Consider the following 16,760-nt stretch of genomic DNA (forward strand, 5'->3'; position numbering starts at 1 on the left):
CTGAAAGGGAAACAAGACCAGGGCAAGGAACATCTAAAAAAACTTGCCTCACCAGTGGTATGTATTCTAGTCAAACAACAGGCATGTACCAGCATTTCAGGGGCACCCAGTAAGAAGAACCAATGTGGAAGCATTGTGCCTGGAGATGGTGCATATTTCTTTTCAGGGAAAGGAAGGAGGAACTTTGATTACTCAGCTGTATGTCATGAAACAGGTAGATCTGAAATGCTGTGTTTCTCATGATTTTTTTGTAAAGTTTAACAAGAAAATCAGCAGCATCTTTATGAACTGTAGAAACAGGTCAAATTTAGTTTAGATCATATAAATTGTATTGCCTTCAAAAGCTGTTCTCTCATATTGCATGTATAATGAAAAACAGTGCTAACTTATTCATTCACTGGGTAGTATTTCTTTGAATTTCTCCTTGCAGTATGTTGTCACCACTTGTGCCATAGAACTCAATTCCCAGAAGCAGAAGTTTCCCTGTAGTTATTATTTCCACTACAGAGCATGCAGAGTGGTGGTTGAGCTCAGTGCATTTGGGACTTGAACTCAATCATACCTATTCATAGAAAATGTTACCATTTGAGGGGTTCAAGGCTGGCTGGAGAACTGTAAGGGTCTTCTTCAATTGAATCACACTGCATCAAAATTAGCTTCAATTCTTCCATATGCATCTGGTATTCTGACATGTCCATTTAAAAGAACAAAACACCACAGGGAGTGCATTAAAATCAAATACTCTCAAAACCTAGGTCTGTATTTGCTATTCTGCATGTCTTTCAAAAGTGAAGAACAACTTTTTCTAATGGATTAGGCATTGGCCCTGGAACCAGAGGACAAATGTCTTAGGGCATGTCTATATAGCAATATGTAGAGGTAATTGTAGTATGGGCTGGAATCCCTATGCATGCTTAATCTAGTTAGCATGGGTGACAATAGCAGTGCAGACATGATGGCATAGACTTTAGCTTCTGTGCGCCCAGGGTGCATGGGGTACATTCTAAAGACCATTCCATTGCCATTTTAACCTATAGTAACTAGATTTAATTGGCATGGATGCGCTAGCACATACTACAATCACACTTATTTGTCTGTGTAGACAAACCATTAGGGTGCATACACTTGTCTGTCACACTTTAACTCAGGGTGGGGAAAGGGTGGGTGGGATCAGGGTGGGGCTAGCAAATCCTGGGGTGGGGCAGGTTTGGTAGGATCAGGCAGCTGGTGGGTCCACAGGGGGCAGGGGTTGTCCATCAAGGGGTGAGGGAGTAGGGCAGCTAAAAATAGTCATCTGGATCAAGGAGGGGTAAGAGCACATGGGGGGCACATGGCTACTCTCCCTCAGGTATACTAACTTCACTTGGGCTTGCCATTTTTTGCCCAATTTAACCTCCCTGAATGCCTGTATGATTAGGCATTTAGATCTACCTCAGTAACTCAGGTTACTATAAATCCTTAAGCAATGGTTTATAGCTGCTAATTTTAGTCACTGAATTGCAAACAATGGGAATCTTAACCTTTTTTTGTGTTGCCATTCTGCAAAAAGGATATATGATGATACCTATTTAATTCACATGACCCTTGTAAGGTCTAACCTTTTACTAGGTGCCTATTACCCAAAAGATTGTCTAAATCTCTCCCGAGCCTCCAATTGGTACAAAAAAATATCACCCACAAAAACCCTTGCCTCTTGCATACTTACTAGGACTAAGTTGTTGTTGTCCTGGGACTCCCAGTATTCTTTACTCATACCAGCAGATGGTCTCAAAACACCATGTTGCATAGTCATTTTACCTGTGTGATTCCTGCATCAGGCATAGCAACATAGTAATTGTGAATTGATGCCAAAGTCTATAAAGTACTTTGATCATGCAATGGTCTATGTGAGTTGTAAGGAATGTTGTTATTACAGACTGCTTTTCTGTACTGTTTGAGTCATAGCAGGTGCCACAATGTTCATCGAAGTGTTCCTGGAGCTTCTCAAAGAGTAAATGAAAGCAATGTATACATCCATAAAATGGAGGGAGCTCTTGATTATTTATTATGGAAAAAAAGATGTATGTTCACTGCTGACAGCAGATATATTCCTGAAAAGACAAGAAAAAAAACCTTACATTACCCAAACCTCTACAGCTTCTACTGTAACTGGCTGATTTATATTTTTTTCTCTTTAGCCCTTTGAACAGGAAGGCTCTATAGTGGAGGAAGATTTTTTAGGAGGAAAAGTTCTGGAAATATTTTCATTGTTATCATTTGTGGAAGAAGTTTCAGTGTTCAGTAGTCTTAGGAATGCTAGTGGTAGCTATTAAGCCAATATTAGCACTAGTCTGCATTCTTCTGCTTTGAATATTTATAATCTCATACTTCCATTTCAACAGAATTACCATCCATATAATAGTTTAGGACAATCCACATCTGGAAGACTAGGAGGGAAACATCCAATACATTGAAGAAAACAATGTTTCCTTTCCCTTTGTACATGATATGCTTTGCCTTAGAGCACTGATTTGGCAAGGGGTACAGGTTCACATTTGGTTTTCATAGATTGATGGATTTAAAGGCCAGAAGAGTCATTATGGCCATTTAAAGACCATTTTGATTATGATCTCCTGTTCTACTACAGGGACACAAGACCCACCCCAATCTTTCCTATATGAAGCCTATAACTTCTATATAAGGTAGAAATTGGGTGGATCTACATGAGATATTTACTGAAGAGCTGCCTAATTAGTTCCTCAGTAAACATCTCAGTGTCTATCCATACAGCCCTAGTAGGATACAGTAAACTAATAAACTCAGCCACAGGTTAGTACTTATAAATATAAGTACTCCCCTGCAGTAGAGTTTTGTAGTGAGCAGCAATGCACATGCAGATGCTGATGGGGCTGGCTGGGGCATGAAGGTGCTTCAGTGCAGGGGGCTACCTGCTGGCTAGCCCTGCGCTGGAGTGTTCTCATGCCCTAGCCATCCCCTCTGCAACACGTTGATCTGGGTCGGAGCAGCCCCGGGCTGGCAGGCTGATCCCAAGGCCCCTCCCAGCTGGGATTGCTCTGACCCAGCTCAAGCTGCTGTGGTCCTGGGTGCCCAATTGTGGTCCAGGAACAATAAACTCTGGCACAATATGCACTGGAGTTTATTACTTCAAATTAATTGCATGTGTAGAGGCACTGACTATAGCTTATCCTCATAAAAATATCTCACCTCTATTTCAAGTCATACAGTCTTCCTACATCAGGGGTGAGCAATTATTTGGGCCTGAGAGCCTGTCGCTGGCTGGAGCCAGCCCCCGCCCATCCCTCCACTCAAGAACTCACTAAAACTCCTTATGGGGCTTTGGTTGGGCAGGAGAACAATGTTTAGGAGCAGGACAAGTGTGATCTGTTCCCTTCAACCCCTATCCTGTGGGAGGGGTGTGTATGGGGTCCATGGGGATGGTGGGGGGCGGGAAATATGTATGTGTGTATTGAAGAATCTGCCAAGGAGCCAGCTAGGGGTGAGGGAGGAAGGTGGAGATATGCACAGCCGAGCTTGCCTGGTCTACTGCTGCCCATGCAGCACTCTGCATGCAGCTGAGCCCTTCCCAGGACAGCCACCTGTGCTTGCTGGCCCCAGCCCCAGCCCTGGCTGCAGCCAGTGCACAGCTTCTGGTGGAGCTGTTCCCAGTGCAGCTTCAGCCAGCTAGGTGTTGCTCTGCTCTCCTCACCAACAGCAGAAGCTGCCTAGCTGAAGCTCTTCTCCCCACGCGCTCCGAATGCCACTGCACGTGGGGCGGGGGGTGGAGCTTCAGCCAGGTGGCTCCTGCCCCAGCATATGAGTATCTGGCTCCAGCTCCTGGCTGCCTTCCACCCACTCTGCTTGCCTGCAGGAGTGGGTTAAAGACAGCCAGGAGCTGGAGCCAAAGCCTCACATGCTGGGGCAGGACCACATGGCTGTAGAAGTCACAAGCTGAAGCCAGAGCCCCACATGCTGGGGCAGGAGCCACAAGCTCCTCCTCTGCCTGTGCTCAGTCCCCAGCCAGTGCACACAGCTTGGTGTGGCTGTAGCCGGCTGGGTGCTGCTCTGTTCCCCTCGCCTCCAGTGGCAACTCCTCTTCTTGCTCCTGCTGCATTGCTCCAGGCAGGCAGGGGGGAAGCTTCAGTTAGGTAGCTCCTACTGGAAGCAAGGAGAGCAGCCCTGCCAGATGCTGCACGCTGGCCGGGGCCTGGGCCAGTGGATACTGGCAGGAGCATTGTGTGGGCTGCCCCAGCAGGAGCAGGTTGGACTGATCCCACGTGCAGTGCCACAGGGGCAGCCATAGGCCGCGTCCAATTAGATGGCAGGCGAGATTTGGCCCACAGTCCAGATTTTGTCCACCCCTGCCCTACATTGTTTCAATGTCTGCTTCCTCTCACTGTTATAATATTGCACCATCTTCTGAATCTGAATGTGTTGCTTCTCATTCCAACTATTGGATCAAAATGCATCAATCTCCTCAACAGCATGGCCTTAAAGCGTGCTGTGCTTCTCTGCACAGTCTGCTTTTCTGAACCAAAAGCAGTGTAGTCATGTCAACTTCTGTGTAATAATGCCAGTTACCCTGACCCCCATTAGACCACCTATAGGGTGGACTTGGTTGCACTACTTTTAGGTTAGGAGAAAACAGATGAAAAGCAGTACCATGATTTTAATGCAGCACTATCAGGTGTGGTAAGCTCACTGTGTAGACATGGCCTCAGTCAACTTGGTTACATCACCCTTGGCCACTGACACAATCAATGCAACTGTAGTGTTGATTAAACCTACCTGTATCCCAAAAACTGTTTTAAGTGAGTCTTTTGTGTTTTAGCTAGTAGTTCGTTAGTGTTGCCACTGAAGTAATCTTAAGCAGACTTTGAAGTCAGAACCTCATTTAGATAAATAAAAAACATTTCCACCATTCTGGCTGGCTTTGCTTGATTGGTTTGAGTGAACATTTTGAAAGGCATCAATGCCTTGGCAGAAGGGCCAGAAACGTAATTATTTTTCAAAATAAACATATGTATTTTGGATGATATATTATGCCTGTGAACAAAAAGTAAGAAAGTATTTTCCTGTAATTACAAATAATGCATCCAAGATCATGCTGCTATTTGATATACATAGTCACACAGAACCAAATCCAAAAGAGAGTTTTGGCATGGTGATGTTGAGTATTCCTACATGTAACTTTCAGTTAAAACTTTATTGCCCCTAAATTACTTAAATGGTGTATATAGTATGTACTTAAACAGTGAGATTGGGACACCTAAGTGTGGGAGAATGCCAAAGGAAGCCAATAGGAAATGGTGAAGATGGGAAGAGTATATGTGAGATCCTGCCTTTCTTTTGGACTCAGGTGCCTCCTTGCAATCCCATTTTAAGCATCAATCAATGCGTTTTGTGCCATGCACATTTTGACACAATGCAAATTGTGTCATTGTGCCCATTTTTAAGCACCAATGTGAAATTAGAATTCAAAGTCTGAAACGCTCATGTAGACTTAAGTCCTACATTGTATCTTCATATAATAGCAACTGGATCATTATATTCTTTAAGAAACAGAGGTCAATGGTGGTATTGATGCATCATAGCTTAGTGGTTAGAACACAAACTCAGCATACTCAGAAAAAGGGAAACCTGTGTGCTAGACTCTTGTCATCTTCAAACCCCATTTTCCTCTCCCCAAGAGAGTGCCCTAATCACCAGGGTATGGGCTAAGATGGTCTGAGAAGGTTTGCTAGCCTTATTGCTAGAGTTGGGACAGCATGCAGGAAGGAACATAAGAGCCATGGACCTGAAGAGAGAACAAGAAAGACGGAGCCAAAGTCTGTAACACAATGGAGAAGGCATTGTCTTGGAATAAAGGAGGTATCTGGTGTTCTTGTCTGTTTCCAACCCAGTTTCTACATTTCAATCAATGATGTAAGATACATAAGCACACCCAGAAGCAAAGTCTGGAACTTAAGGCTCCCTGCCTACAGCCTATGAATATGGCCCACGAGTTTCTAGCACCAACTGTTGTATCAATTAACAAAAAGTGTTAAATTCTTGTCTTCATGAATTTCTCATTTAACTTCTAGGTGTATAAAATAAATATTCATATTAGAATTTTATTTAAAGTGCAGCTTAGGCAGAAAATGTAGGCAGATCTATAAAGACAGAAATGTGTCTTGTACATTATGCCATTTAACGATTATAGTCTTATGTCTGTAGATCTGGTTAGAAGTGGAAGTTAGGGCGGCTAGGAGCTGGAACCAACTTCCAAGGGAGGTGGTGCTGGCCCCTACCCTGGGGATCTTTAAGAAGAGGCTGGATACCTACCTGGCTGGACTCATTTGAGTCCCGTTTTTTGTTTTTAGGGTTCTTTTGTTGTTCTCCCGCCCTGGCGGGGGGTCGGGCTAGAAGATCTATTAGGTCCCTTCCGACCCTAAAACTATGAAACTATGAAACTATGGAATACGGGAATGCTTTACTAGACTGTAAGTTAAAAACATATGCTGTTACACCAATAGCTAGTTTCACATTTACAGCATCTCTGGCTTTGTGTGTGTAACATTTTGGGGGATTATTGAGGAACCACTTGAGACTTATCCATATTTGCCTGTGTATTTTGATGTTGACCAAATAGGAAAGTCACTCTCCAATACAAGATCTAAGGTCTTTCTAAGCCAGCAGTGCCAGTGTAATTAGGATGTGTCGGTGTCTGTAGACAATGGAACACAGGGAATGACGTGACTAGCAATGTCTCTAATGAGCTTTGCCTCCCTAGGCTAAAAACCTATTTACTGCTGGGTTGACCTGAGGTGGCCTTCAGCGCAAATCCAGGGTAGAGCTGAGAACTCATGCCTGTCACCATACACCTTACCCCACAAAATAGGTTAGTATACTTTTAGCCAGGAATTGCAATAGCTTAGGTAAGTTTCTGTGTAAACCAGAGAAAAATACCAGCTATTGAAATGGTTGTGGCCTGAATGTCAAGCTCTTGCAGGCTACTAAGATTTTTAAAAATATGCCAGCTTGGTGAACATTTGTCTTAATCATACATATGTTCAAAGTGTGAGTGCCAGTTGTGTCAAATAATGACTTTTAAGTGGGTTTGCCATGTAGAATTTACATTTCCAGTTGCACTTTTTTAATGGATTGGTAAAGATCCCCCAGTGATAGAGCTGCAGAAGGTATTTTCATAGCCATATCATGATATCTTCAACTTTCATGGATGACAGCAGAAAGCCAGAATAATTGGCCTTGTATGCCTCATCAAACCACTTGGAGGAGCTGTATACATAGGACTATGGAAATCTTGTGCTGTCTGTGACTATACAACAATTGAGTGGTCCATCAGTGTTTTTCGCATCATATATGGTAATAAGGTTGCTTCTAAATACTGCATTATGTATGGTTCAGCAATGAAATACACTTGACCTTTAAGCACTTTTAGCAGCATGAAAGAGTGAATCAGAAACAGCAAGACAGCATGGATACAGAAGGAGTGCTTAAAGATCTGAGCTTTACAAAAACAATTTGGAACAGGAAGGTAGTGTCAACACAAAGGAAAACAGACATTTTAAAACATGCACTGAGAAGATAAGGGCAGGGGGAAAACAGCCAAATGAATTAATGTTAGCCAAAGGGTATATAACAAATATATCAGGGGAAAAATAGACATGATGGAGAAAAAGAAGTTCACTGAAGTTAATTAATAAAGAGGAGCAGGGATGAAATTAATGATGATTCTGACATCCGAGGGCCTTTGTACACACCACAAAATTGGCCTTTAAAGTGGCATAAATGCCCTTTTGCACTGCTTTAATGGCTTTGCTGTTTGCATGCTCGGCAGCATATTCTGCTTTAAATGATTTTGGTACATAGCAAGATAAAACACCTTTGAGGTGCAAGAGTGCACAGGGCACTGGAAACCAATGTGCTCAGAGCTTCACGGGCCCCGCACAGCTCAGGGGCTGTGGGACCCAGTGGCAGTCCATGCAGGCAGGCTCCACTGAAGAAAAAGAAAATAAAATGGTGAGACTGATCTTTTTTTTTCTTCTCCCTGGAGCCTGCCTGCCTCCCCAACCTATGCGGGGGCATGGTGCTTCCCTCTGCAGCTTTGGGGGGGGGTGCTTCCCTCCGTGGCTGTGGTGCCCCCTGGGACTGACTGGGCCGGGTGCCATTGGGTGGGTGCCACCAGGCTCCCCCCTCCCCACCCCGTACAGTTCAGAGACCGCTTGGCCCGCCAGCAGCTCATCTCCGTCCCCCCCTTCTGCTGAAGAGGCAGGCAAGGATCAGGCCTCCACCTTCGTGTACATGTCACGGGGCCTTAATTCAGTTTAATTCTCCTTAAATTGAAGCAGTATTTTTAAAAATTCACTGTTTCAATTTAGGGAGAACTAAACTGAATTAAACCCCCCACTGAGTGTACAAGCAGCCTGATATCCTATATTCCCATCAATAAGAAAAAAGACAGGACCCAATTCTGACTCAGCACTTTATCATTTATTTCACTGGGACTGCTTGCTGAATAAAATAGAATTAGAAAGGAGAGAAGGACAGTTTCTTATTCATATTAAGAAAGGGAATCATATTGCAAATATTTAAGTAGGTGAGTAACATTATTCATATAACCAATTCCAGTCTAATGAGACTTAGGTGTGTAAAGGTATTTGTGTGCATGAGGGATTACAAGACATACAAGTAAGGGCCAATTCAAGTCTCGTCAAAGCTGCATTGGCTTCTTAATAAATAAGGGACCCTATAAGTATATGCATATATATCTTCTTTTTTTTTTTTTTAGTACAGGCCAGATCCAATACCCATGTTAAAATGATTTACTATATATAAACTTGATAAAAAGCAGATCAGCAAATTCTTAAAGAATCTGAACATAACAGTTGACAATCCACACACTAAAGTATAAAGGAAAATAGGTATTGACTATCATGCACAGTTTATTTTGAAAAATCATGAATAATTACATAGTTATCAAAAGGGTGGAGAAAAATAAATGTATGAAAGGGTCTCAAAAAGGTGCAAAATTAAAACAGGACTCTGTATTACTGATCCAAAATAGTTGAACATCATCCTAAATAGTCAGGTCCACAGAAATGATGGCATTTAAAAATAAATATGAATTAATTTTTATTTTCTGTTATTTGAGCCTTCAGACGGTGAGGCATAGATTTCTCCATAACCAAGGCAGTGAGAAACATCATTTGCCTGTATATTAAGAAAATCTAGGACTCCCTAATACTCACTGATTTCCAGGAGCAAAAACTTTAAATACATCCTCCTTTGGTAAAACTGAATTCTGTTAACAGAGCCACAAACAGTGATTTACACAGGATCATATTGTGTATTGCACATTTAGATTTTTATAAAGCATCCAATACTGTTTTTCTAAAAACCAAGTGGAAAAGTAAGGGATGATCATTCATTTTCAGGTTTATGAGTATTTTTGTTTAAACTGAATGTGAAATATGCTGTACTGAATCTTTAAGTATTTAGCTGGTAAAAAAATAGAAAAACATAGTAAAAAAATAAAAACCGGAGGGTTTGCAATAAAGCTTTAAGAAGTGCATGCCTAAATGCCTAATCTGAAAAAGCTCTACCACATATGTGCAAACACATGTGTAACAGATGCTCTAAAGCTAGAAAACTAAGAGGTTTTTAAGATGACTGAAACTCAAGGGGGTGGCAGGATAGTGGAGGATTTAGTTCAGATCAAACCAAAACCAATTTAGTTTGTTTCAGGGAAACAGGAAAAATAAATAAAAATAATGTAGGCTCAATCCATAATTCTGCATTCAACCCAAAATAAATATTTTATTTTGAGGTGATATACCTCTTATTAATTATTTTCCTTTTTAAATTGCTGTATTAATATAAACAATTAAAAGATTAGTTTTGAAACATTTTAAGTATCTGAAATGATGCTTTACTTTTTAAATATTTTGAAATGAAATGTTTCATAATGTTTTTAATTTCTCCCCATGTTTTGGATGGAAATATTAGATGAATTCAGCCCCTAACATGGATCCCCTAAAATTCCATTTCTTAGCATATTTACTGTTTGTCAAGAAATTTGGTCCAACTTTTTTCACTTTACTGTAAGCATAGCAAATCATAACTTGGCAGATCTGTACCTTGGGTAGTGGTGGTGACATATGGGGTAGCTGCCACAACCGGCCAGCAACATGGGCACTGATGTTTTTGCACCTCTCCTTCCTTCCCTCTCCCCAAGCCCAGCTGCCCCCAGGTCTGTGCATGAAGCTGGTTTCTTGGTGGACCTCTAGTGGTTATGTTAGTGTATGCATGCCCGGGCAGTGCATGTTCATATGATACTTACATTTACATACCTACAAATTTAGGAAAATCAAGTCCCAAAAGTATGTTTTTTGTATACTTCCTTACAGTCCTGATTCTGCAGAATACTGAAATGTTCTTTTTTCTTCTTTGTTAACAGCAAAATTTGGAAAGTAACCTTACCAACCTTATTAAGAGGAATACGGAACTAGAAACGCTTCTGGCTAAACTCATTCAAACCTGCCAGCATGTGGAAGTGAGTATTGAGCTATGCTTGGAACATTTTAACCTGAAATATTGATGTATAAACAGTACCTATTCACTTCAGAAATCTTTTAGCTTTTAGGGCTCCAAGTAGATCATTTTGGATCAAATGAAAATGAATGTAAAGCAAAACCAAAAGGGTGACAAACTCTAATTTGGTGGGCTTTTTTTCCTGACAAAAATGGTGGGATTTTTTTCCTGACAAAAATGGTCTTGTGTTGCTCCTGTCCTTCTCTACAAACCTCTGTAAAGAAAAAACAAAGGCTGTGTGCACATGAACATATATGTGTGTTTTGAAATGCCACAAAATGTACTTTATGCACGTGATTTGGTTCTTGCGCTGCCAAATTTAGATACTGGGAAATCCCAGTATCAGAAAAAAGCATGCAGGAAAAAAAGTGGAGTGGTGCACATGGCAGCAGTGTACACCACCTGAAACTGGAGCCTGGCCAGCCAGATCATCACTCAAGCTGCTGGTCAGGCTCCACACACCTGGATCACCATTGTTGCAGCCCCAGGGGGCCTCCAGGTGCTGGCCCCAACTTCTCCTACCCCACCCAGAGTATTTTTCACTATGCTAACCCCATGTGCAGGGGTATGTGCCAAAACAAAAAGCAGGGGCATGAATTTGTATTGCTACTTTTTTCCCCATGGCAACTGCATGTACCTGCTCATGGGGACATGGTCTAAGAGTTCTCCACATTCACTACAAATGGCCTATCTGTCCATGAAGCATAGGACCTCACTATACCATCTCTGTTTTTGTCTCTGTCTCTCTCTCTCTCACTGAGAGACCCAAGGAAAAGTACTTGGTGTCCAGAAATGTGTTTATATCCCACACCACCAACTACACAGTTCGTCCAGCTAGGAACAGACATTCAAAAAGCCTGAACCTGAATTGATTCAATCTTTGCCGGTTAATCTAAGCCGGATAGGCTGAACTGGTTTGTAACTGCACAGACACTCTCTCTGGACTGAGGAAATTCAGACAGATGTCTGCGGTGGCTCAGGCTAGAAGCTGGGAGGAGAGGGGGGCCTAGAGCAATCTTCCCTTCCCTTGCATAGTACTGGCCTGAGGGGGGCCATGGCCAGGCCCTGGCAGGACCTCTGATTAAGGAGGTCTGCCTGCACCATCCCAGGCTTTTCCCCACTGGCTGCTCCCAAAAGAGCATTGGGTCTTTCAGTGAGGCCTGAGGAATAGTATTTAGTACCTAAAAGTTTGTCTATATCCCCTCAGCTGTACAGTTGATCCAATAAAATGTGTTCACCCATATCTCAAAAATCACACCCACAAAAATCTTTGCTACTCACATGTCTCCTGGACCATGACAGCTACAGCATCACCCTGGTATTATCTATCCATGGCATTTTATATGTTCTTCATTACCACAGTGTCTGAACATGTCATTATCTTTAATGTATTTATCTTCTCAACATCCTTTGTGAGGTTAGGAAATTATGTCTCCATTTTACAGATGGAGAATGGAGGCAAAGAGATTTTAAGGATCTGATCCACAGTGGAAAACCACTGGAATTTAAGTGTATTTAGGTGTTTACCCAAAAATCTTTTTTTTTTCATTAGTATTTCAATATCTTTGAATTGTCTAGGATAGGACATCTATGGAAGTCTGTGGAAAAGCAGGGATTTGACCCCAGGTTTCCTAAAATTGAGTCTAGTGCCCTGAGCAACTTTATTGAAAAACTAATTAGTGCCCATAAGTATAATTAGTCCCATATACGTGATATATAAGAGATAGCACGTACTTGAAGCTATCTTCATCCTCCATGTTCCTTCCTTCCAACTTGTTTTAGGAAGGTCATGAAAAAAATACCTGTCATCTCACAACATGGTGCCTTCAGCTTTTGATTGAGGCATACTGGAACAGTAATGAATGGTCAGAAGAGCAGCTCATGCATGCCTATCGGTGGAAAAATTGAAGAATTATTAATTCAATCTAGCGGTTTTCATAAGTGGCAAATATACTTTAAGAAAAGAAAAGAGAGTTGTTATAATAAGAGGCAAAGACACAGTGAATAATCCCAATTTATGATGAAGCAATCTTCACATGGTTATATTCCATCATAGAGAAGAGACCTTTGCAATTAACATTTTGCATTTAAAATAGTTTTGGTATACTAAAAGTTTGTTTGATTTAACAGGAAAAGTAAAACCTGTCTTTCCTGTAGTAAAAAGTATTCTATCATATTATAGCACTGTTATAATCTTTTATACAAGGACATTTAGCTTTAAACTACATTGCAATTCCTAGGGCAACCCTGTGTTATTCATTAATATCATTTTACAGATGCCTGACAGACAAACAATATTAAATGTTAATACTGATGTGCAGAAAGTTTTCACATTATTGAGATTTGTAACATTTCTTGCATATATATTGCTAAGGGAAATCAGTTTTTTTCACCAATATTGCCCTAGAGAAAAGTCCTATGACATTTAATTGAGAAGAATAGCTTTACTATAGAATTTTTAAAATAATTATTAGAATTTAATGGAAAATTAGCTCTGATGTAGGAGTCCGTAAGATAGTTACTAAAGTCTATGGAGATGTGTTCTTTATTAAATGTTGTAGGTTTTATAATACTGTCTATAGAACCCTGTTGCTTTCCTCCATATAAAATTCCAGGTTTCCATTGGATTTTTTTTCTTTCCTTTTTAATAAGTAGATGAGGACTTACAGGCTCTAATTAACATCATGGAATGCTTTTTTTTTTCCTATTGAGTAAGCCCAAACTCATCTGCTTACAGTTGAACATGTGCTTAAATACCTTGTTGACTTGGACCTTAGTATCTACTGTGGTAGTTAATTCTTTTCCACTCTAAATATTGATACCCTGAACTTCCACTCTCTTTTTCACGCACTCATAGGCATATTTTGCAGAGCTCCATTGACTTTAGTGGGGCTTTGTGCAAATATGAGAGTCTAACCATGTGTATCTGTATGCAGGCCTGGGACCTTTAAGCCTGGAGAAGTAGAGTCAGAACTACCTTAGCAGTTATTGAGAAACAAAGGCTGTGTGTCATTCTCCTGCACCCATGCAACTCTAATAGCAAGACTCCCATACTGAAATGGATTAAGGTAGCACAAGGATGCCTCTCTACCAGGGAACTCATAAGTAGCATGTAGATAAACCCTGTAATTTTAGAACTGCTTTCCAAGTTCTTCTACTTTTTATAATATACTGCACATTCTAAGCTTTCATATATAAAAATGGTAACATATTTCAGCATAAACAGATGTATGGTTGCCCCTCGAGGTTAATCTTATAGTTCTCTCCAGATATAAAGCAGTAGCTGGAGAGTTGGAAACTCATTCATTCCATATCTCATTAATCTAATTAGTCTAATTAGCATTTAAATTAACTCAATATGTACAGATGAGTCTGAAACTCAACACTGAAAGGTTTGGATCTGACTCTAAACTTTAAAACTCTGTTTGTGAGGACCAAAATGAAACTTTAGATGTGAATACCTCCTAATTTTGGGGAAGCTGAGACCTCTATCCAATATTAACTTTGGATAGTTTTTGTATAATTCTTATTAACATTGGAAATCAAGTAAAACAAATATTATACTAACACAACATTAATTAAAAGTTCAAGAAGTCAGGAAAGTGAAAAGTTAAGAGTTCCATTACCATACTACTTTTGTCATATTTTTATCATAAACAATTTGCATTCTTACTGTTAAGCATGTACAGTAAATTGTTACAGGAATGAGTCTATAGTGTTTTCTATTCCATTGCTTTTGGTTTTATTTATTACTAACTGGGTGTATGTGCAACTAGCATGTAGCAATAATCTCTGGTGCAGTTTGCTTCCAGGCTCAGCATTTAGATGTGTACCCAGGACCACAGCACATTGAGCTGGGGCAAAGCAGCCCCAGGTGGCAGGGAAACTCAGGGGGGAGGGGGGAAAAATCAGCCTGCCAGTCTAGGGGCTGCTCCACCCTGGCTGAATGTACTGCATGCAGAAGGGCTTGCTGGGGCATGAGGGTACTCTAGTGTGGGGCTTACCAGCAGGCACCTCCCACACTGTAGCACCCTCATACCCCAGCTAGCCCCAGTCACTGTCTACACATGCATATCAACGCATGTACAGTACTATCCTACATCAGAGTTAATTAATTTACTGCGCCCTAATACAGGTGCATGTATAGCCAGTGATGCTTTACTGCTGAGCTAATTAGTCAACTTTAGAGTAAAGTGCACATATAGATGTGTCCACAGTGTTGGAAAATGTGAGGAGCATAGCCAAAGTATTGTAAGAGTTGCTGTTACATACTGAATTCAGTATTTCCTAATTTTCATGTGGTTTTCATTATGCAGTTTTAATGTTGCTTTAGCATCTATTTTATTATAGTTAATTTAAGTGCAATAAGAATTTTGCATCTTCAGGTTCTTTACATGTGCATCGATTCTAATTTTGAAGAAGTAAGCAAGATACACTATCCTTTGCCCTTTGGTTTCAATTTTTTAAACTTTACACTAGCTACAAAATACATTAAGCTAATTTTCATTTACTCTTAAAAACAGAAAAATAGCTTAATGTTCTGACAAAGCATTTGTCATCACAAGAAAGTAACTTGAGCATTACAAGAAAAAATATTGCAATACACTTAAAAAGAATGGTGTGGTTTGTCTGTTTTGTATTTCAGTTTATGATATGTAGGAAGAACTGATGGTCTTGAAAAATAAAACAGTTCATGTGCCTTCTGTAAAAATAACCTCATCTAATGGTGGTACTATGTAGTAAATATTTTATAGTTTGTCTGCTTTTATTACCCAGTGGAATGCTATTGGCAAATCTGAGTATTGTGATACTGCCACTGGTTCTGCTTCTCATGAACAAAGTTAACTCTTAATAGCTCCCCAGAAACTGATTTCACCTCTGGCACATTATTAACATTGAACCCCTCATGACAGAAGAACACACATTTTAACAATAGCTAAGGCTAAATCCTTCTTATCCTGATTTTCTTGGGCCTTTTAAACAGGATTATTTCCCTCCTCATTTATACATATAATCCCCGTTATTTCAACAAGAATTTTCGTGTATAAAATAAACAGAATTTATATTAAAAACAAAGGTTAGAAGGCATGTCTAAGAATTCTCTATACATAGATTTTGGAGTCGGCTAGCCAAAATAATGTGTTTGATAATTATGTAAACACTTATGCTAATGTTTAATTTTTAAGCATAAGATTTGGAATTATAACTGTAAATTTATTTATGGTCTTCAATATTTTCTTGCTCTTAATCCTTTGGGAAAGGTTGTTTAGTTACAAACACTCACAGCAAGACACTGATTTATATCTGGTTTCACTCAATCTTCTGAGTCATTTCCACCTTCAAAACAAAAAAGTCTTCATTTCCCTCTCTCTTACCACTGTCCCTGACCCCCCCCCCCCCCCAAACCCACCCCACAGATCTTTTCTTCTCCCATTTGTTCTTCATCATCCTTACAGGAAACCCAAGGGCTGTTAAATCATGAAAGATTTGCTTCACTTTTCAGAATAAAATGGAAGTTGGCATAAACTCTCACCTTTGGGTGTTCTGTCCCAGATGGTTCACCCGATTGTGAATGGCTGTGAGACTGCTGCCTTCATACTGTTATGTTCTGCTGTCTGCCCCAAAGATGCTCCATTTGAGAAAGACAGTCCCATTCTCTCACTTAAGTACAGACTAAAGTAACCTTTTTAAGTAGGAGATCACTTTTGGAATTTAAAAGCAACCAAAGATCTACACTCCTCCCCCCTTCAGCAGGTAAGTCTGTGGGGAGGGAAGGTGGGGGGGGGCAGATCAAAGCAGAGAGAGAAAAAAATATTTGGGGGTGCACCACCCCAGCAGGTAAGTCTGGGGGAAGGGGCAGGCAGATCGAGGCCCCAGCCCTAGCCCCACTTACTCCCTCACTGCTGGGGCCTTGATCTGCATCCCCCACCACCAGCAGTGAGTGAGGGAGTGGGGCTGGAGCAGCAGCAGGCCCTGCAGCTGATGCAGGGTGGGACGGAGCCGTGAGCAGCTCATCTGGGGGGGGTGAGAGGGAAAGACATGCACTCTGGGAGGTCACGAGGGGCACATGCTCCCAGATCTGCATGCAAGGCAGGCCAGGATGGGCTGCAACTTCAAGCTGGGGCGGGGGTCTGCCTGGCGGGGGGGATGGCCCACCAGGAAGAGCCCAG

General features: G+C 41.1%; 1 protein-coding gene across 11 annotated transcripts in view; it reads left to right on the forward strand.

Annotated features, from left to right (window-relative positions):
• MID1 (midline 1) overlaps positions 1–16,760 on the forward strand; it is a 395,575-nt gene that overhangs the window by 310,073 nt on the left and 68,742 nt on the right. For all 11 annotated transcript variants that reach the window (XM_025202537.1, XM_025202533.1, XM_025202535.1 and 8 more), the window contains one exon: positions 10,457–10,552. In XM_025202537.1, the coding sequence (XP_025058322.1) occupies positions 10,457–10,552 (96 nt within the window). The remainder of the gene's footprint in view (positions 1–10,456; positions 10,553–16,760) is intronic.

Source organism: Alligator sinensis, unplaced genomic scaffold (assembly GCF_000455745.1).
Source record: "Alligator sinensis unplaced genomic scaffold, ASM45574v1 scaffold312_1, whole genome shotgun sequence".
Taxonomy (NCBI): Eukaryota; Metazoa; Chordata; order Crocodylia; family Alligatoridae; genus Alligator; species Alligator sinensis.